This window comes from Phaenicophaeus curvirostris, chromosome 2, assembly GCF_032191515.1.
Source record: "Phaenicophaeus curvirostris isolate KB17595 chromosome 2, BPBGC_Pcur_1.0, whole genome shotgun sequence".
NCBI lineage: Eukaryota > Metazoa > Chordata > Aves > Cuculiformes > Cuculidae > Phaenicophaeus > Phaenicophaeus curvirostris.
In genome coordinates, this window is record NC_091393.1 from 25,335,832 (window position 1) to 25,358,413 (window position 22,582).

The window sequence follows — 22,582 nt, forward strand, 5'->3', positions numbered from 1 at the left end:
TGCCCAGGGAAGCTGTGGCTGCCCCATCCCTGGAGGTGTTCAAGGCCAGGTTGGATGGACCTTGGGCACCTGATCCAGTGGGAGGTGTCTCTGTCCACAGCAGGGGGTGGGAACTGGATGATATTTAAGGTCCCTTCTACCTCAAACTATTCTATGATTCTATGTTGCTAAGAGATATTAGTTTACAAGGTTTATATATACATATACACATATACATATATATACACACACATTTCCATGGATATGACATTACCTTTTTTAAGTGTAACAGATCTTTTCAAAAGAAACAAATTGTCTTTTTAGTGCACACACTGCATAAACACTGCTACAAGTGGCAAGTGAAAATAATAGGTATTATTTTCATCTGTAAATGAAACTCATGGTAGACAATCAATCAATAAAATCAATCAATCGATAAAATACTTTTATTTATGCACACAGCGTATAAAGATGCTGTACCACTGAACAAGCATTATACTGTATTAAAACAGACTTGAATTTGCTTAACACTTCTAAATTTTCTTTAAGTGGGAGGCTCCCTGAGATTAAGAAAGGTTTCTTATAACTGTACATGCCATCAATATTTAAATCGGTGTTACCAGGAAAAAGCAAAAAAACCTGAAAGATTTGGACATAAGCAATTAGCAGAAGGGCTGACAGTATGTGCTGAAAACTCTTAGACAAAGACATTGCTGTGGTAACGTGACTGCTGCAAGATCATGACCAGTACTGCAAGGAAGAATAAATATTATAGAAAAATTGAGGGGTAGGAGGAGAAACAATGACAGTTTTTGGAAAAAAAAACATAAGACAGGACACAAACAGAAGCAAACACAAACTGTGATTTAGGAATGCTGCATGAAGACAGAAAGAAGAAGATGCCTGGCCCAGGGTGTCTTAGATCAGACATTTGCTTTAAAAAGTAAAATAATACAAAATAAACAAACAACCTCCTCACAGTTTGTTGTTTATTTTGCGGTTGTTGGGGATTTTATGTTTTTTAAATAAAGCTTCCACCAGAAATGTGACACATACAGCACTCCTTGGATAAGTCTGTCCACCAAGAAAGCAGGATGAAGTCTAACAGTCACCTAGGCAAATGAAAAATTCACCCAAAACCATATTACTAAAGAGTTCTTCAAATCGTGGCAGCAGCACATCCTCATCACTCCTGAAGCCGACTGAATATTTCTACATCACATTAGGATGAAGCCTTGTACGAGACTCTGAACAGGAGGAGGATTAGTTTCACATTGACAACATTTATAAAGAAGCTACAGCTAGTTTATCTTCATTTTAAAACACAGCACTTACAAGAGCCATCAGACACCAAACCCCTCAGTTAGAGAGCTTTTTCAGACTTTTTTCACAGCAATGAGACAGTTCTGCACAATCATAAAGCAGAAAATCCTTCCAAAAGGAGCAGCCAAAAGGCAGGGAGGAAAACACTTGAGTATAAAAAAATAAGTGCGTAATGGAACTGGTAACTCCAGCTCTAGGCTACAAAGCTGCAAGGTCACAAGTACTTTTATGTTCTGTTGTATTTTTAGCTGGACTGTAAAATCTTCTCACCCATCAAACCAACAGAAATAACTGATACTTGATTTATTGCATAGCTCTCTTCTTCTAGCAGGTCTAGAAGCGTTTAGGTTAACAAGTGCTCTTAGCTATTATTAAGTAATAGTAAGACAAGCAGGTTTTTGATATATGCTATAGAGGTCTTTGTGTGAAAAACCTCACACTAAAATAGATGTACATTAATAAGACTTCCACATTATGATAAAAAATACTTTCAATGAAAGACTTAAAATCCACATAACAACATAATATGACAAAATTATAAACTTTAGAAGCCTGATGCCACAGATACTACTCACCTGTCTGCTTGGACCACACCTAATTGCTTTTTTCAGCCCCAAATTCAATACTAACCCCAACCTTCCATATTGTTTCATTTTAGCACATAGAAACTTTGCCTCCTTTATCCAGCTACTAGAAGAATTACACACTTGGCCCAGATTTCTTTTCTGATGCTTCCATTTTCTGTTAGGATTCTTCAGAATTCCGTAGCTGGGATTTTTATAATTACTACTTTGTTTTATTTCCATTTTAAGCTGCATAGAACACACCACCATTTCAATATCTGGTGACTTTACCCTCCAACTTTTCCCCCCTGCAGCTCGTGGCAAGTGAGGTTTGGGTTCTGCAAGACACGCGTTTAGATCATATATTTAGGCCCCGTTTCTGAGGAATTCAACTTTCTGCTTTCTTCTAAAGTACTTTTAACGTTACTTTCTCACATGTAAGCCCACCCAAGGTAAGTTCATTTCAAGCTTGACAGAACCCTTTTTTGAGTTTAAGGATGGTGCCACACTGCCAAAATATTGCAACCTCATTCTGGTCTCCTTAGAAATAGCACAAAATGTAGATTTTTCTCTATTGAATATCAGCATGATAACAGATAGCGTTGCTGTATAAAATTACCCTGACCTGCTCAGCCTAGTTTTGAATGAGCAATTTAAGATATTCTCCACTTCATGGATATCAACAAGATCTGGCTATACATTTGTGACTTAACAGTAAAAGCTTTCCTGTCCCTTACAGAGAAGTTCTTCAACTCTGCGCTCACACAAAGTGAATTAGAGAACAGAAACCTGACCGTCAGCTTCCTCTCTTCACTCTGAGCAAAATCAAACACATTCCCATAAAAAATTAATAAAATGGGCTTGTTTATGCCAAACACGGATCAGTACACAAAGCCTCTAACACTTGTGTTCACATGAAAATGTTCACAGCTTGGGCTTGCCCAGTCTTATTACATCACAAAATAAATCTCTATAGCTGTCACACCACACGACATCATCTCAGACGAGGAGCTTTTTATCTCAGTAGTTCACTGCACCCAAAATAATTACTATCTGTGTCATTCTCCTGCCACTAGGCGTCACTCCCTTCTATCGTGATCTTTATGCTGTCATCCCCTGCCCAAAGTTTCACCCAGGAACTATCAGACTAATGTTAATGGGAGAACATCTCCCCCAATTTGCTAAATACCTTCCTAAAAGTCAACTCTATTCCTTAAGCCAAGGAAACATTTAGTGATGCGGCAGATAAAGTGCCAAGGATTGTTAGTGTCACTTTATGTTCTCTGAAGTAAAATAAAAATACTACAAGAATAACTGAGATTGTAGCAGGTGATGTGGGATCTCCTCCACAGAGGAGTCGCCTCAGATTGTAAAATCCTCTATAACTAAGAGAATTGCCAAAAATAAGAGGGACTATAACAGGAGCACTAGCAGAACTAACCGCACAACTCTGCTCATGTGGGACCTGTGAAGAAAATAATTTTACTAATCAAGCAGCAATCTTTTCGATTGAGTCAAACATTCTACTGTAGTTCATTGCAGCCTCTTGCTGATTTCCCATCCAGGATGGACCACTGTGATTACCTAGCTGGTTCACTGGTATAACAAATGCCTGCATCCCCACATGCCCATCCGTGGTGGATATGAACTCCTCCTGTAAAAAGAGCAACCTGGAAACTACACCCGACTTTGAGAGCGAACCCTCAAACGGTTACCTTCCTTTTCCTCAAGTGCAATTAAAAGAATAAATTAAAAAACCACAACAACAAAAAAAACCCAAACAAAACCCAGCCGTGACTGCATTTTCCCACTGATCAATCCAGCCACTTGGAATGATTTGATGGCACACGGGAACTAGGTACCCATGCATACCTAACCTGGGCCACGACTGACCTTAATAAACAACATAATTTCCAGTATCAGCATCTCTGACATACGCGAAGTAGGATTCAAGCTAAACTTGATTCGAGCTGAGCTCAACGGTCAAATTAACTTTATAAGCTACTTTGAAGCATTAGGACGAAGGATGCCATTGGGGAGCATGTCACTGCTAAATCATGAAGTACCATCCAACCTGAAAAAATAGTTGGCATAATTCATAGCTAAGAGGTTGATGATCTTATGTGTATGCACATATGAAACACAAAAAATGCTTTAAAATCCTTCTGATGCATACAGAATACTACCAGCAAGGAATTACTGTGTTAACGAGCTTCTTGCAAAAGCTTCTAGTTCATGGGCGAAGAATTACTTCCCATTGTATTCTTCAGCTATCCTTCTAGGAAACAGCGTTATATCCTCTTCTTCTGATGTGTTTCACCATTTAGTTTTCCATTTTCCGTTGCTTTATTTTCAAAGTTCCAGTCAGTTGGGCTGAGGAGTTGCTGAGTTTTTTTGTATGTCCAGTACGGATTAAGTATGAGTGTAACAGCAAATAATCCCGAGAATAAAACAATAAAATGAAGAAGTCCCAGATTTTCTATCACAGAATTCCAGTTGAAAATACACACCCACCACATGTGGTAGGTAAGAATCATGCGGCAGTGAAACAGGTGGATCATCACCCACTGGTTTGCCTTCCAGAAAAAGTTATTAGCACAGCCAGCCTAGAAAAACAAGAACAGAAAGTATGCAGAAGTGAGATTGTTGCTTCGAGATAAGAAACCAAGGAATCCGTAGAACTAATGGAAATACCCAGCTTTCACATACACACAACTCCTATTTTTTCCACATAGAGCTATGATATTCCAAACGCATGCAGCATCCCAAGCTCAGCATGAAGCTATCCCAATCTCTCTATCCACACGCACACAGCATCACACAGAAAGCTGTAGGGAGAGCTACAGAAACACCACAACAAAAGCAGGTATCGCGGTGACAGGTATCAGTTAGATGAATGCAGCTGCCGAGAAGTTCCCCAGACAAACCATACAGGTTACCTATAGACAAGCGAGATGCACGAAAACTGTTACGACATAACTCGAAAATGATCACGTCCTTACCTTTAGAAGTATCCAGGAAATGCACGTTGAGGGAGTGCTCATCTCCAGCAACATTCCCATCAAAGGCAGATAATGTCCAGATTTCACATTAATGACTAGACCGGCCAAGCCACCAAAAGCAAGCAAGTGATGAGCTACCAAGAACGCATCAAATGTTCTAAAAATAACGTTGGACATGTGAACAGCTACATTTTCGAGCAAGAAAAATCCAGCAGCTATTAAACAGTTAAACCAGCTCCACTTTTGCTGTGAATACACTTTGTCAGCATGGAAAACAGGATCTATGAGCAAAGCCCATAGCCCAGCAACACAACTCTGAAGTCCAAACACACCACGCGTGACTGCCATATTCCAGAACACCTTCTCCTTTCCCAGCAAGGCACGATAAGTGGTACTTATCCATGAAGACAACCAGTGCGACAGAAGAAATATTCCCAGGTAGATTAAAAAGCCGGCAGCTATAAATGTCAAACGAACTTCCCATAAGAGATAGTCCCAGTCAAAAATAGTCGCAAACACTGGATCATCGTTTGTAGGTTTCATTTCTTCTTTTATTAAAACAACAAAGCCTTGTAAGGGGCTTGACGCTTCTCACCCGTGCTATAATCTCCTTTATGCCTAGTCAGCCTCTGCTGTCATGCAAACCAGAAACCACGAACTCCTCCTTTTCCATCTGGAATGATGAGAAAAAAATTAAGTGAATTTTGAAGTCGTCTGTATGCACAGCTTACAATCTGCAGAGAACTCGCTTCCACTGCAGTTACAGCTTTGGTCTCGGTGCCATCAGGCACAGGCATCCATCTCAAAGACAGGCAAAAAACCTCAAGCAGTATGTTTAAGATTCACAACGGGCTTGCAAAACCTGTACAAGGACAAAGCAGTGCATTGGAGAAAAAGCTGAAGAGGGCGAAGTAGGAAGGCAAGAAAGAGGAAGAGAAAATACAAGAAGTAACCCCTGTTTTCTCATGAAACTAGTGTTTAAACAATGTGCAGTTATTCTCCTGTTCCACTATTCTTCTTCCCTGCTTTTCCTTCACTGATTTTCCACCACTTTCTATAGCTTTGGGTGCACCTGAAAACCTCAAACACAGATCCTCGACATAAAACTACAAAACTTAATGCAGGAAGCAGAATCTCTGCACTGAAAGGAGTCTTGGACTAGACAAGAGGAAGAATTTCTTCACCACGAGAGCAGTGAGGCCTTGGCTGCCCAGGGAAGCTGTGGCTGCCCCATCCCTGGAGGTGTCCAAGGCCAGGTTGGATGGGGCTTGGAGCAGCCTGATCCAGTAGGATGGAACTGGATGGGCTTTAAGGTCCCTTCCAACCCAAACTATTCTATAATTCTATGAAAAAGGACTTTCAGGATATCTCAAAACAAGACTTTGCAACCAGTTTCTGAACATTAAACCACTTTCCAACAGAAAACATACTCCAAAAATGCAAGAAGAGCATGGAATGCAGACAAACATTAGTATGCATTATTAACAACATTAGTGTAATTAACTGAACAGCGCAGCAGTGACTCAAATTAGCTGAAACTTCCTGAACACACTGTAGTTCAAAACGAAAGATTCCTGGGGATGAAAAAGCCAGAGAATGGTGACCACCGAGCAAAGGGTCCACCGGGGATGGTGACCACCGAGCAAAGGGTCCACTGAGCATGGGGAGCACCAAGGATGGGGACTAGCAAGTAAACGGTCCACCAAGTGCAGGGAACACCAAGGATGGGGACTACCGAGTAAAGGGTCCACCGGGGATGGTGACCACCGAGCAAAGGGTCCACCGGGGATGGTGACCACCGAGCAAAGGGTCCACCGGGGATGGTGACCACCGAGCAAAGGGTCCACCGGGGACGGTGACCACCGAGCAAAGGGTCCACCGGGGACGGTGACCACCGAGCAAAGGGTCCACCGGGGATGGGGAGCAGCAAGTATGGGGACTAGCAAGTAAAGGGTCCACCAAGTGTGGGGAGCAGCAAGGATGGGGACTACCGAGTAAAGGGTCCACCAGGGATGGTGACCACCGAGTAAAGGGTCCACCAAGTGCGGGGGCCACTGGGTAAAGGATCCACTGAGGATAGGGACTACCAAGTAAAGGGTCTACTGAGCTTGGGGAGCACCAAGCATGGGGACTAGCGAGTAAAGGGTCCACCAAATAAGAGGTTTACCAAGTGCGGGGAGCACCAAGGATGGGGACTACTGAGGATGGGTTCCTCCGAGTGCGGGGATCCCTGAAAGCAGGACCACCGAGGATGGAGGCCCCCGAGTAAAGGGTCCACCGAGAATGGGGACCACCAAGTAAAGGGTCCACCAAGTAAAGGGTCCACCAAGTAAAGGGTCCACCAAGTAAAGGGTCCACTGAGGATAGGGACTACCAAGTAAAGGGTCTACTGAGCATGGGGAGCACCAAGGATGGGGACTAGCAAGTAAAGGGTCCACCAAGTGCGGGGAGCACCAAGGATGGGGACTACTGAGGATGGGTTCCTCCGAGTGTGGGGACCCCTGAAAGCGGGACCACCGAGGATGAAGGCCACCGAGTAAAGGGTCCACCGAGAATGGTGACCACCAAGGATGGGGACCACCAAGTAAAGGGTCCACAAAGTGTGGGGGCCACCGAGTAAAGGATCCACTGACGATAGGTACTACCAAGTAAAGGGTCTACTGAGCATGGGGAGCACCAAGGATGGGGACTAGCAAGTAAAGGGTCCACCAAGTGCGGGGAGCACCAAGGACGGGGACTACTGAGGATGGGTTCCTGCGAGTGCGGGGACCCCTGAAAGCGGGACCACCGAGGATGGAGGCCACCGAGTCCAGGGCTCCCGGTGAGGTGCTCCCACCGCGCTTCACCCCGCAGCAAACGCCCCCACCCCGCGGCCCCCGCGGGTCCCCGCTGGCCCTGCCCTCTGCTTGCAGCTGCCCCCTCCGAGCCGCCAGCCCCTCTCCGAGCGCCCCGCGCTTCCCGAGGCGCGATCCCAGCCCGCCCTCCCCCATTCCAGGGACAACGCACGCTTCAGCCGGGCCGGTCCCGAAGAGCCGCCAGCCCCGCGTCCAGCAGGGCGCCCCGCGGCCTCCCGCGCTCGGGACCGCCCCGCGCCTGCGCCACGTGACCCGGGCGCGCCGGCGCGAACCACCGCGGGGCGTGGTGGGGGGGAGCGGGCTGTACCACTGGGGCGAAGGGAGTGGGGGGGAGCCTGGCTCAGCAGGGGTTTTGCAGAGAATGAGCTGAGCGGGACCCACGAGTGTCACCGAGTGCAGCTCGTGGTCCTGCCCAGGAGGAGCCCCGGCGGGCACCCCCTGTGGCTGAGGGCATTGGCCAGAGGCTCTTGGGGTACTGGCGGCCTTGGCGCGGCCGCTGCTTCCCTGGGGAGCGGTTCCAGTGCTCCACCAGCCTCTGGGCGAAGAACCTTTCCCTAATCGTAGAATCATGGAATCACCAGGTGGGAAAAGACCCACCGGATCATCGAGTCCAACCATTCCTATCAAACACTGAACCATGCACCTCGTCCACCTGTCTTTTAAACCCCTCCAGGGATGGTGGTGCCACCACCTCCCTGGGCAGCCTCTGCCAGTGCCCAGTGACCCTTTCTGTGAAGAATTTTTTCCTAATGTCCAGCCTAAACCTCCCCTGGCGGAGCTTGAGGCCATTCCCTCTCGTCCTGTCCCCTGTCACTTGGGAGAAGAGCCCAGCTCCCTCCTCTCCACAACCTCCTTTCAGGTAGTTGTAGAGAGCAATGAGGTCTCCCCTCAGCCTCCTCTTCTCCAGGCTAAACACCCCCAGCTCTCTCAGCCGTTCCTCATAAGGCCTGTTCTCCAGCCCCCTCACCAGCTTTGTTGCTCTTCTCTGGACTCGCTCCAGAGCCTCAACATCCTTCTTGTGGTGAGGGGCCCAGAACTGAACACAGGATTCGAGGAGCGGTCTCACCAGTGCCGAGTCCAGAGGGAGGATAACCTCCCTGCACCTACTAGTCACGCCGTTTCTGATGTCCAACCTAACCCTCCTGTGAGAATTAACTGATAAGTTTTGCTGCAGGTGGTTTCTACGTTTAATTATCTCATCCTATAAATCTGTCTTGTAAGTTGTATCTTCCTTTTAGGTAGTTGTAGAGAGCAATAAGGTCTCCCCTCGGCCAGGTTTCACTAGGGAAAAGCTCAGTCCCACAATGGACTGGGTGATTCCACCAAGAAATGATGAAAAAATAAACCAAAATCAAGTCACAAGTTCTCTTGCATGAAGGATTGGCATAGAACAGCCAAAATCCTAAGCTAGGTCCACTTGTTGTGAGAGACTTGAGCTGGGGAATCAGTCCTGAAAGTCTGATGGGTGCTCGGATCCAGCCAGGGAGAGGGAAGTGCCGATGTTCCCTGCGGAAAACCAGGTTCTGCCACAGTAGCAGAGTAACTGCGCAGGAGGGCTCTGTGCATTTGTTTTTAATTGCTAATGTGACAAATGTGACAACCCCATCCCTGATAGACTCACCCCCCCCAACCTCTGTGAAAAGTAAGATCTATTCATATGACACCTTAGTTGTTTAGATATAGGCAGCCAGCCTCAGCTGTTCATGGGAAACCTCTGGGAACAAAATCTACTGGTTTTGTCTCCTTTTAATACGCTGGGTGTGAGGCATTACACCTTCCCTCCGAGCTCCTCTCCAGACAGCCCCAAGGGACACCAGGGTTTGGCTGAAGCCGGTCCCACACTCTCAGACTCTATCTATGTGCCACGGAGGTGAATCACGCGCTGGAGCACACCTGACACCTCACAGTGACTAACCTCATCTGCCCAGGACGCCCAGGCTCAGCAGGGCAAGAAATTACAACCAAAATAGTTATTTCACGCAAAGAGCGCACTCATGATCGAGTGACGGAGAGACTAATGGCATGGGCGAGCAAGTTGGTCTTGTAAACAGAAGGATTAAACGTTCACAAAAGTGAGAGTAAGTTGTTTGCAAGGATTTGGGATATGGTCAGAGCTGTTTACTGACTCTGAAGGGGAAAAAGCGCTGCAGGGCCTGCGAGATGCTAAGTAGAAGATTAGGAGAAGCGGTCACTTGGGAATTGCTTCCTAGCTGGTGGTGGATATTCATTTCATAACCTCTGTTCCCTAAAAGATGCCAGACCAGTCCTGGGTAACTTGAGAAGAAAGCTGAACAAGCAAAAGATGGATGAACTATTGTTGGAGGAAATTGCTGTCCCAAGTAACATGATGGAGCTGACCAAGGACAAATGTTTTAGCTTGCCCTGATTTCATTTTTCCCATAGTTGTCTTTAAAGAATTCCTTTAAATTGTAACACTTTGGGGCAGGAATTTTTTTTTGTTTACATACAAGGAAATGTGATTGTACTGTAAAAACCAAGATCACATATAGACTGTTGTCTTTTTTGAGGATTTTTCTTCTCTTTGCTGCCTTTTCTTGTCTTCTTGAGCAAAATCTTATTTTTTAATTACTACCAACCATAGACATGATGTAATAATTTAGCGTTACTTTCTGAACCTACCGATACTACAACCACACTTAGTGTCAGTGTTTTAATAGGCGCCTCATTATGGTAATTACGATCACTTCAAGTATTTCAAAATGGTTCTTCCTGCAGTGAGGCTCTTCTTTCATATTGTGCTATATTCAACGCTCTCTTTTACAGCCCCTCTGGCTGGATGCTATAACGTGACATTTCTTCACGATAAGGGTGAGGAGGCATTGACACAGGTTGCCCAGGGAAGCTGTGGCTGCCCCATCCCTGGAGGTGTTCAAGGCCAGGTTGGATGGGATCCAGTGGGAGGTGTCTCTGCCCATGGCAGGCGGGGTGGAATTAGGTGATCTTTAAGGTCCCTTCAGACCCAAACAATTCTATGATTCTATGGTTCTATGACCTGTCCACAGCTAAATTTCCTGGTTATCGGCTCTTGATTTTGAAGACTTCTCAGCATCTTCAGAATGCCACAACTGGAAGAGCAAAGGATACCTCCAGGCAAGGAGCCCTGCCTGCAGTCTGGGTGATCCAGTCCTTGTAGCAAAGAGCCTCCTTATACCAGTTTAGTTTGCTGGCAGTCAAAACCTGAATGCGATTTTTTTTGCACTTTACAAAATCTGCATTTTGTTGCTACGATGGTTATATCTGTACAACCCATCAAGTGGAGGTTGCCTTTTCCTTTCAAACAGGTGGCTGTATCTCAGATGCCCATTGAATATGGTTTTGGCACACATTACCTTCCAAAACATCCATAAAAATATTTGCTTCAGAAGGTCACTTTGACCAGACTCCTGCTTCAAATGGGACCCAAGAACTATAAAGAATACTAATTGGCACAGGCCAAACTTCTTTCACGTAGCATAATAATAATAATTAAATCTTGCATTGTGTAATCAATCAGTAGCTCCTCTGTTGTATTTACTAATATACAGATTGCTGATGATAATTCAGATCTCTTTGGCTTTATCACCTTTTTACCTTCATTTCCCAAACTGGAGTGCCATGATCCCAAGTCCTTGTCCTGCTCCCTGTACTTTCAGAGGCAGACTGGTACTTTCTCGGTGGTGTGAGAGGACCTTAAAGGCAGAAGCTTAGGAGATGTGTATGGAGGACACAAGGCAACGAGTGAGAGGGGAGCCTGGAGTTTGTGCAAAGGTTGCAGGATGACTGTTATAGACAAGTCTGAGTGTTTGTGTGTGTGGTGGGGGTACAGAAGATAGCCAAGTGGTGCTTCTGTTGCCATTGGTAATGAGTTGAGAAATGTGTTTTAGCGGTAGGTTGAGAAAGGAGTTTCAATCCCGTGGTGTAATTAATCCAACCATTGCAGACAACTGTTTATCCTGTAAACATTTGCCTTGGACATGCAGGGGAAGAAAATCCAGAGTAACCTACCCTGAATTCTGCTTTTTTCTCTGGCAGCAGAGGGGGAGGTTCTGTCTGTTGGAGACACGGTTTGATGGTGAAGTGGCCAGAAATTATCCATGGCAGCAGCAGAAGGATAGAGATTGGAAGGAATCCTGCCTGATGAGGTGGGTCACTGATCAATTTATAGCTCTGTCTCATCCTCTGAGTAGCTTATGAAGTTACTGCCTTAAGTTATCTTCATTCATTTTTTAATTCCAGAGTATCAAAAACCTATAGTCAGGGGTACTGTATATTGAATGAATGCCAATGAATACAAATAAAATCTGAGCTGATAATCTTTCCAATGAAGAATGAAAAGTCTACCGCTACTTTAAAAGTCAAGACCTTGTTGACTTCTCATAAAGTTTTAGCCCTCTCTTCCAAAAGTTTTAGAAAAGCTGACACATTTACAGACACAGATCCCTCCATAGAAACACAGCTTGTACTGACCTGCCATGTCATCTCATATTTTCAGTGACGTACTTGAGTTCTTTTTTAAAACTGAAATTTGCTCCTTTACCATCTACTAATCTGCACTCTGTTCAAATCTGTGGGAGCTTTGCGACTGATTGTGGGAGCTTTGCTTTAAGTCTGTGGGAGGTTTACTACATGACTGCCTTAAGGAACTCTGTGGCAATACCAGATGTGTAATCTCTCTTTGTTAATGTTTTACATGTACCCTCAAAAGTCTCCTGATTCTTGTCCAACAAGTGCTTATGCAGTATTCTTGCATGCAGACTACAGTATTCCAAGGAGCACTTTGGACATGCTTGTTTAAGGCAGTTTTCCTAGTAGGAAGCATGCTCAACGTCTTTCTGAAAACCGGTATTACAAGGCTTTCATGTGTGCCAGGGATTCAGAAAGGCTTTACATTGCATAACATATTATCTACCCAGGCTGGTTTGCCTTCCTCAGTACTCAGATATCATCACTAGTTTCTACAAACTCTTTTAATTTCATTTATGGTCAATTTTAAATGAGTTAACTCCTTCTGCTCCAGAACAGACAGTGCTGATAGTTGCCTTAAAGCACTTGATATTGTTGAAATTTAAGACAAATCCAAAATTTCTGAGCATCCAGACTTTGAGCTACCAGTTTTAGGAAAAATAACAGCAATTAAACTTGCTGTTTCTGGCTATTTGGATCTTTCCAGATAACTGGAATAATGTAGAAGAACTGGAGATTCTTTGCTCAATCCTTTTCAAGATTATCCCTCATTTCTCATTACTATATGAACAATTTATGAAAATGCTGGAGATATGCAACGACTGTTGAGTAGTGCCATGTATCCCAGTCTCACTGAAAAAGGCTCTGTTGAGTGTAGACCCAGTTCAGGATATTTATCATATCCGTGCTGAACCTGTGACGTCCGGCCATTCCCTGACCACTGCTTAATTGGACCTCACCAAGTACACCCTTTGGGCAATTATTCCTTCAATATTTCCTCCCTTCTAATTCTTTTGCTTCCATTCAGGGCAAGATATCTTACCTATTTTTCTTCTAATCTTAATTTATTTCTATTTTGTTACAAGACATTGTCAAGCTCACTCCTGCTTGGTCCAACCATTTCTCTCAAGAATTTTTCTAAATCTCAGCTTCTGTCTCCCAGTAGACCTGCAATTTATTTTCAATGCATAAGACATTGCTGCTCCACTTCTTCTTCGTCTCCTTAAGTTCATACCTCCCTCTAAAACCTTCTTATTCTCTTTCCATTTTGCAAGCTTCTCTGTATGTTACGTTCCATCAACATGCCTCTTCAATGAAAGCTTAAATATATTTCATCATCTAATTTTTTTCTCCCTAACTATGCTAGATCCCAAGTTAGTCAATGCCTCTTTATCTTCCTCCTTAAGGATTTTCACCTCATAGTGCCCAGCATCATTGCTGAAACCACCACCACTTCTTTTACTCCACAGGAAGAATAAATAAGAAAAATACTGACTCTATCCAGTCCTGGATGTACGTTCCTCAGTTGCTTCTGGTTGGCTTCAGGTAACTAGCATGAGGTAATGATACAAGATTGGGTTGCAAATGAACCTTTTTATTCCTCCCTCACCAAGCTACATGTCTTAACAATGTTCACTGGAACAAGTTATTCTGATTAGTAGGTAGGCTCTTTGCTTCACAGCTGTAGTCATGATGGTTAGTCTGACTGGTGTTTCAGGTTTACCCAGAATCTCTAGTCCTTCTTTTTCCTTTCTCACATAGGTACCTCCAGTGCCTTTTCGGGACTCAAAGGAAAATCCTCTGTCTGTCTTATGGAATATGTGCTTATCATTTGAAAGTTTTAATTAACTCCAAGTAGTCTCCCCTGAATAGAAACTAAGGACTGTACCAGCAGGCAAAATGAGGATTGTCAAGTTAGAAACAGAGCAGTCAGTGGCTGGCTTAGATGTGGGACTCTGTACAAGGTTTGATCCTGGATTACCTCCTCAGATCAACTTTCAGTTGTATTTGTAGAGGGTCCCAACAGTTCCTATGTAAACTATCTGAGATGAAGTCAAGCACCTTACAGTTGGTGCTTGGCAATGATGGGTAGAAATCAGGAACATCTCTGTGACCTCAGTCAGTGATCTAATAAGTTTACTTTTGGGGTTTTCAGGAAAATGACAGCAAATCCATCATATTGGCAAGGTTCTCAACAGCTTAGATGACTTATTTGAATAAACAGTCTGTAAGCAGTAAATAGGATGAAAGGTGACAAGCTATCTTCCTGTTGTCAGCTTCATCCAAGTGAAGATATTCAGATATTTTACAAGTTGCAGTACTGCGTAATAATGGCAGTGATGAGGTGATGATTAATATTAGAAATGTAGAACAATTTAAAATAAAAATCAAGTTTGTCAAAATGTATTTCTGAGGGTAGTTGGGAGGAAAGTAAGATGTTTAAAAAAGCAGCTGAGAATGAGCTGCTTTTATGGGAGGTTATTCTAGACTTGCAAAGATGTAAATCCTTTTTATGTAGTCTATTTGAATTTGTTTCAAATAAGGAGATTCTAAACTTAGAAGGTTAGAACCATTTACTTCAGGGATTCCTAAAAATATATTCTACACTTCCATTTTTAATATAAGTAAACAGCAGTTATGCAGTCTCTTTTAATAGTTAATACAGCTTGTAAATTCACTAAGCCTCTGGTGCTGAAAAACCTTCCTAATGCGTCCTTTCTCTCCAAAGCTGGCTTCATATGCAGTGGTCAAGAGGCAAGCACTTGATATCTGCCACAAATCTTTTAGTGTTAAATGAGCCTAGAGTTTTCTTCACAGTCTGCTCTGTGCTGTGTTATAGCAGCTCCATGATGTGCTGAAACAGAAGGTGCCACCCAGCACCTGACTGCTGAATTGATTTATACCAACTGACGGTCAGGTCCTGCGTGAGATTTTTCTACTTCTTTGTATTCCATCCTTCCTGAATATTCACTTTCAGTGAAACGTAAACTGGCCTTTGCACTATTTCAGTAGATTCTTGCGTGGTACAATAGGTTTGGCAGATAGTTTAATGTGAAGGGTAAAATTTAAGGCAGTTCACAGCAGTCATATCCACAGAAGGGAAAGAATATATTTCAAAGGTGAGAAGAAAAGAAAGAGAAACATAGCAGAGAATTCTCTGCCAAGTTATTGTCTCCCATTTCTTGCAAGCTTAATGATAACCCCAATGAAATAAATCATAACAGGTTATGGATATAACCCATTATAGTAAACCTTAGAGTATTTCAAGGAGGTTTAAAGGAAAACACGCAATCAACAAATGATAAAATCTAAGGGAAATAAGGTTGTGCATAATCTTACCCTTTGAGCTTCAGCCCACAGGAGATCTTCACAGTGCCTTTTGAACCAGTTCACCCGTCTCATCCAAAGTAAAGAAGTTCTTAAAAGATTCACAAAAATCAGTAGGAAGAAGCTCCCAATTAGAACCCCTTGAAAAAAAGGGCTGCACCACAAAACAACAGTTCTTTATCCTGTTTGGCTACAAGCCCATTCGATTATCACAGATGACCCAAAAGAAACAGCACGGAGCCAGATGGAACCACAGGGGTAACTCACTCTTCAAGTTGTCAGCGACCATGCAAAGCAGCTGGGAGCAGTATGTTACGGAAGTATGACAGAAGTTTGTGGCAGAAAAATCACAGGAAACAAATTTCCTTTGCCTGGCTTCTCTCAAGACAGTTTGATTTTACGATTAGTAATGGCTCCTCGGAAGCACGAGCAGGCTTTGCAAGCCTAGTTCTCGGAAAGGTTCACACCCAACTGTTATCAAGGTGTCAGTGGGATGTCCCACAGTGAAAAACATGAGTAAGTCTTTGTGGACTGAGGCGGTGATCTATTAAATCCGTGTGTAAATATTTCCTGGTGTTCAAAGCCCAGCCCCCTGGTGACCAGCAGCTATGGAAGGAACCAGTTTTTAGTGGTCTGAAGGCTAAATTGTGCTACAGCTACTTAATTGCCCTCTGTTCTTTGAAAATGGTGATCCTGCAGCACAGCTTTTTGTCTGGTAGGTGCACACAGGGTGTTAGAGATGGGTGTTATTGTTTGTTGCATCCTTTCATTTTGGAGGACTTAAGCATTTGAAAATACAGCACAAGGAAAATTAGGATCTATTCTGCACATTTTTGCACTTTTGCGCTGATAGAGACTCCTAAATAAAGCAGGTCTCAGTGTAAAGATTAATATCTTACTATACGTTATCTTCTCACTGGAATAGAACTTGAGAGCTTTCCTTACTGTGAAGTCAGCCTGATTGTCTTGCTCTTGAAAAAAAAGGATCTCTGTTCTGGAAATATTTGTTTTAACGGATTCTTAGTCTTCTTATACTTTCTAAGACATTATTTTGCATTCGATTATGTTAATAAGGGAAAAGCCCCACTGAGAGTAAAGGTTTTCACTGTAACCAGAGTATGTTTTTTTGTACAAAGGTGATGCTCTGGACTCAGCTTTGTACTGAAGCTGCTGTTTTTGTGAACTGACAGACAGGCAACCCTTGCTTACACAAGCTACAGAAATCAATAGACCTAAGTCTTTGACAGTTATTTGAAGAAAAAAACCAAAACCACCATGCATCAGGAACATTTTAAATGCAATGAATCCAAATGAAATAAATGTCTGAAGAAAAGAGAACAAACTGAAGGCAAAAGAAGCCATTTAATTAGTAAACACCTCTGTTATAAGGAGACAGTTAAGGAGACAGTGGCAAGGTGCAGGATCTTTGCTGTTCCAGCATCTCCAATGGAGAGGCTGTTATCAGAAACTAGATTTTAGCTGCCAAGTTATCCCAATTCTGATTTGCTCTTGAGGCAAGTCCAGATTTTCTAAGGGACAAGTACAAGCTCCCTTAGGAAACGTTTTTCCAGCTTAGGAACAGAAAATGATGAAATGGCTGTGCAGAATGAAAACTCCCTTGAGGTCTTTCAGCTCACTTTTCCATGTAAAATGAAACCTAAATTTACCTGCGCTACCAGAAATCAAACTGACCATGAGATAGCAGGTGTGCTCATGAAGTCATTTTAGGAGAGTCTGCCGGGCATCCCACTCTTCAGCACGTATAAAGGGATTCTGCACTGACAAGGCAATGGATTTACTTCTGCTAAGGTTATAGTTTCATTCCGCTGAAGTCACTGGATTTAAAACTACATACCAAGAGAATCAGATTAATCATTACCACTGCTGAAGAGGATAAGCTCAAAGACAAAAATAAAAGACCGAGTACTTTAGAATGACAGATTTCTGAGGAAATCTGATCGTCGACAACATACTGTAACAGCAATAAGCAATGAAATACCAACTTTGCTGGAAGCTCGAACATAAAGATCCAGATACAAGCTTCTTATTTTATCCCATTTAAGTAGTTCTGCATTCCCCAACTCCATGTTGTATCCAATACAGAGCTGGCATTGGGAACTGGAAGCAGTGTGAAGGGAACGAATACATTGGCTACAGCAATAAATCATTTAAATGCAATCTATTCAATAAAGCTTCTGTGACTTGAGTTATTACGGCTTGCAAACTCCTTGTCTGTCACAGAAGGTGAATTTTTCATGAACTAACATGAAGAATGGAAACAAGAAAATACCTCTAGCTTCTTCAAAATTAACAGTCAAGAATGAGTTCAAGTACTAATTAAAGTGGCACTGGTGCATAGCTGAAGTCACAATATGATAAAGGCCCGTGTCCTTAGAAGTGAGGGGGAAGTGATTAAGAACAAAGAGAGCTTTTAGCGTGCTCAAAGGGCAAATTAAAATTCAGCATTAATGGGGAGGTATGCACGTGAAATTGGGATAAGTAGAAGCTGTCAGAGGAAAATCCTACTTCCTATTTTCTTCCTTATTTTAGAGAGATGGGAAAGAAAGCCTAACTAAATCTGGAGTACAAGTTCACTCCAAGATCTGTCTGTGCTAGCAGAAACCATTGTCTTTAGTGGACCATGTCTCCTCTCCCCAAGTGAACGCTTCTCCTCTCCCCCACCATCCATATTTAGCTCCATGTAGGTGAGGAACAGTTCCTCCAGCAGCTCAGCTAACAGTTAGGAAGGAACCATAGCATCTGCAGGAGAGCCATAGTGGCCTTCTGGCTAAGCGTAGCCTGGAGCTGGAGAAGGAGCTGTGTCCATTGTCTGACTCTCCACAACCAGTGGTGACTTCCATGACTGACATTTGGCACAATTTCGTATGTGAAAGATTCATAAAGTATCAGCCCGTAACAGCAGCAAGAACAGCAGAGGAGCTTTACAAAAGGGAGGTCCTTGCGCAAATCTGTACACTATAGATGTTAACTTGAGCTGAGTGGAAGCGTGGATCTGCTGGAGAGTAGGGAGGCTCCAAGGGGATCTGAACAGGCTGGACCGCTGGGCAGAGTCCAATGGCATGAGGTTTAACAAGGCCAAATGCCGGGTCCTGCACTTGGGGCACAACAACCCTGAGCAGCTACAGACTAGGAGAAGTCTGTCTAGAAAGCTGCCTGGAGGAGAGGGACCTGGGGGTGTTGGTTGACAGCGACTGAACATGAGCCAGCAGTGGCCCAGGTGGCCAAGAAGGCCAATGGCATCTTGGCTTGGATCAGAAACGGCGTGACCAGCAGGTCCAGGGAGGTTCTTCTCCCTCTGGACTTGGCACTGGTGAGACCGCTCCTCGAATCCTGTGTTCAGTTCTGGGCCCCTCACCACAAGAAGGATGTTGAGGCTCTGGAGCGAGTCCAGAGAAGAGCAACGAAGCTGGTGAAGGGTCTGGAGAACAGGCCTTATGAGGAGCGGCTGAGAGAGCTGGGGGTGTTTAGCCTGGAGAAGAGGAGGCTGAGGGGAGACTCATTGCTCTCTATAACTACCTGAAAGGAGGTTGTGGAGAGGAGGGTGCTGGCCTCTTCTCCCAAGTGACAGGGGACAGGACGAGAGGGAATGGCCTCAGGCTCCACCAGGGGAGGTTTAGCCTGAATATTAGGAAAAAAATTTTTCACGGAAAGGGTCATTGGGCACTGGCAGAGGCTGCCCAGGGAGGGGGCACCTTCCCTTAAACACCTTCCCTGGAGGTGTTTAAGGCTTGGGTGGACAAGGTGCTGAGGGACACGGTTTAGTATTTGATAGGAATGGTTGAACTCAATGATCCGGTGGGTCTTTTCCAACCTGGTGATTCTATGATTCTATGATTCAAATGCAGAATAAGATATTGTTTGGTTAAAACTGGCAGCAAATTGAAACAGTCTTCTCCCTGAAAATAGAATTCTTATTACCTACATGTGCAAAGCCAGTAGCTGCTAGCAAATAACTAATGAAAGAGAAATAGCGAACTGCAATAAAAATGTTGGGTGAAATGTGTGGTGAGCCATGGCAGTGTTTTTGCCCAATTTGCAGAGATTCAGTGTATCGGTGTATGAGAACAAAATATACCTTCACTGCTCAGAAATGTCCCTTCCTCAGACGAAAGCAGAGTTGTCTTGGTTGAGTCAGCACCTATGTCGGTGAAAGAGAGCCACTACGCTGATCTCTGTAATGCTGAGATGCAACTTCAAGTTACAGTGTCCTGCATTAATGCTACCTAATGCTTCCAAGTCCCCAGAAAGCACAGTATAGTTGTTATTTGACACACGGTCACAGAGAGGTTAAGTGAATCACCCCCAGCCAAAAATAAGGCAGAGTGATGATTAGGCTTCAGAAATGCCTGACTGTGAGCTTAACAGGAGGCACACTTAGATGCATATTATCTTGATAAATGAGCACATTGCTCCCACACTGCGTTGCAATGCATTTTAAAAGGTGTAACAGTAATATAACCATCATGGGATATCTCTCACTAGGGTATAGTTACAGCCTTAGATAGTGTCACCTTCTCTATAATCCTTTTGGACAGTGGTGACAGTGAAAATGTCCCTATCTAATCCCAACGTGACCTCTATGAGGGCTCGTTGACAAAGGTGGAAGTACGATTTAGAGGATGGGATGTGTTCTAATAGTCAGTTTTAGGGTTGTTGCTGGCTGTGAGGGGAAGGAGATCGCCTCTGCGATCTAAGGACATCTTGATATTGTGACTAGGCTAAGCAAATCAAGACATAAGCCTTGCAACACATAACCAAGTTATGAGGTTGTTATTTGCCGTGGACAGATTAAAGAACTCAGTGATTAATACAGGCTTTACAATTATTTACTCCAGCCTTTTGAGTAACACAGGTCACTGGACATCCATTAATTAATTTGCTTCAAGTCCAATAGATGTTGCTGAATGAAAGCATGTCTATCAAATAAAAATCGAATGTTGATTTAATTCTTTTTAGTGATGGACAATCTTTGATATATTATTTTAACAGTTAGTACACACACAGATAACTAATGAGAGCATTATTTATGGTCTGAATTAGTTTAGCTTCATCTCCTGCCACTGAATCTCATTACACCTTCAACAGCTAGACTTGGCATTTATAAAGTGTGATCAAGGGGCCTTAAATGTTCAATCAGTTAAATAGATCAAGCTTTTAGGATGATTAAGCAATCTGTTACAACTTTTGTAGTTTTCATCTATAATTTTTTTGGACCTTTATCATTTTGGACATAGTATTCTAGCAATTGTTTTGCCAGCAACATATAGGAAAACACTATGAAAATGTTATTTCTACTTTATAGCCCCCTGTTTGCGCACGAAAATTATTAGAATGCCCTCCAAATTTCCATATCATAGAATCACAGAGTGGTTTGGGTTGGAAGGGACCTCAAAGCCTATCCAGTTCCACCCCCTGCCATGGGCAGGGACACCTCCCACTGGATCAGGTGCCCAAGCCCCATCCAACCTGGCCTTGAACCCCTCCAGGGATGGGGCAGCCACAGCTTCCCTGGGCAACCTGGGCCAGTGCTTCACTACCCTCATCGTGAAGAATTTCTTCCTAATGTCTAATCTAAATCTTCCCCCTTCCAATTTAAAGGCATTACATTTCTCTTTTCTGAACAGTATTGTGTAGGTATGTCTTATGTTTTTAGTGCCTGGAGTCGTAGTCTTGCTTCTGACTAGGGTGGCTGTGTAGACATTCCCTAAACGAGCAAGCTGTTGATCTCCCACTAATTCCCTGTGTACTTGCTCGTGTGTCCAGTTGGCATTCTGATTGGACACACAAGTAGATGTGTCCAATCAGGTGCCTCTTCACCTGAGCATAGTTTTTAAATGAGATTCTGTAGCTGAGGAGTGACAGATTTTTAACTCATTCTTCAGCTGTATCTGAAGTCTGCTAGTCTATTGCCCAAAGACAAGACAGTGAACTTAAAACATTAGTGAAAGACTTCTGATCTGACACAATATGGAGGGTCTTGCTTATCTACATGCAAGCAGACAGTAGAAGGCATGCATTTGTAGAGAAAAGTGTTGTTATGCATGCACTTTTAAATAAAGTCATTAAACTACACTTGTAAGCACTGTATAGCTCTTTTATTAAAAGAATGCATTATTTTTTTAAAAGGCTACTCTCAAAATGCTATTAACTAAAAGTCTTCTGGTTTCCGCAAAGCAGCTCATAGATGGATATTAGACTAGTTAAGCCAAAGTAACCACAGAAAGAAGGGTGACGTGATGTACCAGATCCATATCAAGAAAGCTGTGATGACATATTACGTATGAAGGGCAGAAAGGCAGACTGCTGGTCCAAGTTTGGTGTGTTTCCCAGAATACTCCAGGCAGTAGGAATGCCAGGACATTTAGACAGAAATCACAACTACATTTAGCGTAAGACAATTTAAATAACCAGGTGGATCATGGTGGTTTTCAGCTCACCAACAGGCTACCACCATGGACAATTAGCTATCTAGAGTGCAGCAGCCACTCAGCAGAAAACATTTATTCTGGAATAAACCGATGTTAGCTGTGCCTGAGCAGTGATTACTCAACAGAAAGGACACCTGACCTGTGACTGCAAACACATTAATGTGCACCATCACATCATCAATAGCTGCTTACCCAGGAGGAAAGTGTTGGGAGTGTGCTTGTATGTGGATGGGGAGGGCATTGAAAACTAGCAGTGTCATCAAGCTTGTCTGATAATTGCTCCTGTCTTGTCTACTCTCTTCTTCCGTTTTGCTGTATCCTCAGGCCCAGTTCTCAAATCCCTCTCCCCTCACTTCAGTTTCCACTTTCTCTCTCTCCTGCTGCTGCAAAATAGCACATCCTCAATGTCTTTTCTATCTTCTACCATGAAAATCCTCTAGCCTGTACCTCTTCTCTTCCCTGTGCCCCATTCTGAAACCTCTGCTGCCAAACTACTGGCCTTTTCTCCAAAGCCATGTGAGTGCTCCTGGGTGCTCTTTTCCCAGCATCTTAGAATACAATCTCAGTTGTAAGGGACCTACAATGATCATCCAGTCCAACGGCCTAACAAATCCAGGATG

The 22,582-nt window shown here is 43.6% G+C and overlaps 1 protein-coding gene across 3 annotated transcripts; it reads right to left on the bottom strand.

The window, feature by feature from the left end:
* Positions 1–409: 409 nt before the first annotated feature.
* Positions 410–15,651, bottom strand: CLN8 (CLN8 transmembrane ER and ERGIC protein). 3 transcript variants are annotated; one of them, XM_069851530.1, is made up of 3 exons: positions 15,526–15,651; positions 4,868–5,540; positions 410–4,471 (listed from the first exon to the last, which is right to left on the bottom strand). In XM_069851530.1, the coding sequence occupies exons 2-3, from the start codon at positions 5,408–5,410 to the stop codon at positions 4,157–4,159; spliced, it is 858 nt and encodes a 285-aa protein (XP_069707631.1). In that variant the 5' UTR covers positions 5,411–5,540; positions 15,526–15,651; the 3' UTR covers positions 410–4,156. The 3 variants fall into 3 exon arrangements, with proteins under 3 accessions (XP_069707631.1, XP_069707629.1, XP_069707630.1); XM_069851528.1 differs by lacking the exon at positions 15,526–15,651 and adding an exon at positions 13,682–13,802; XM_069851529.1 differs by lacking the exon at positions 15,526–15,651 and adding an exon at positions 7,874–7,930.
* Between the last annotated feature and the right edge of the window lie 6,931 nt (positions 15,652–22,582).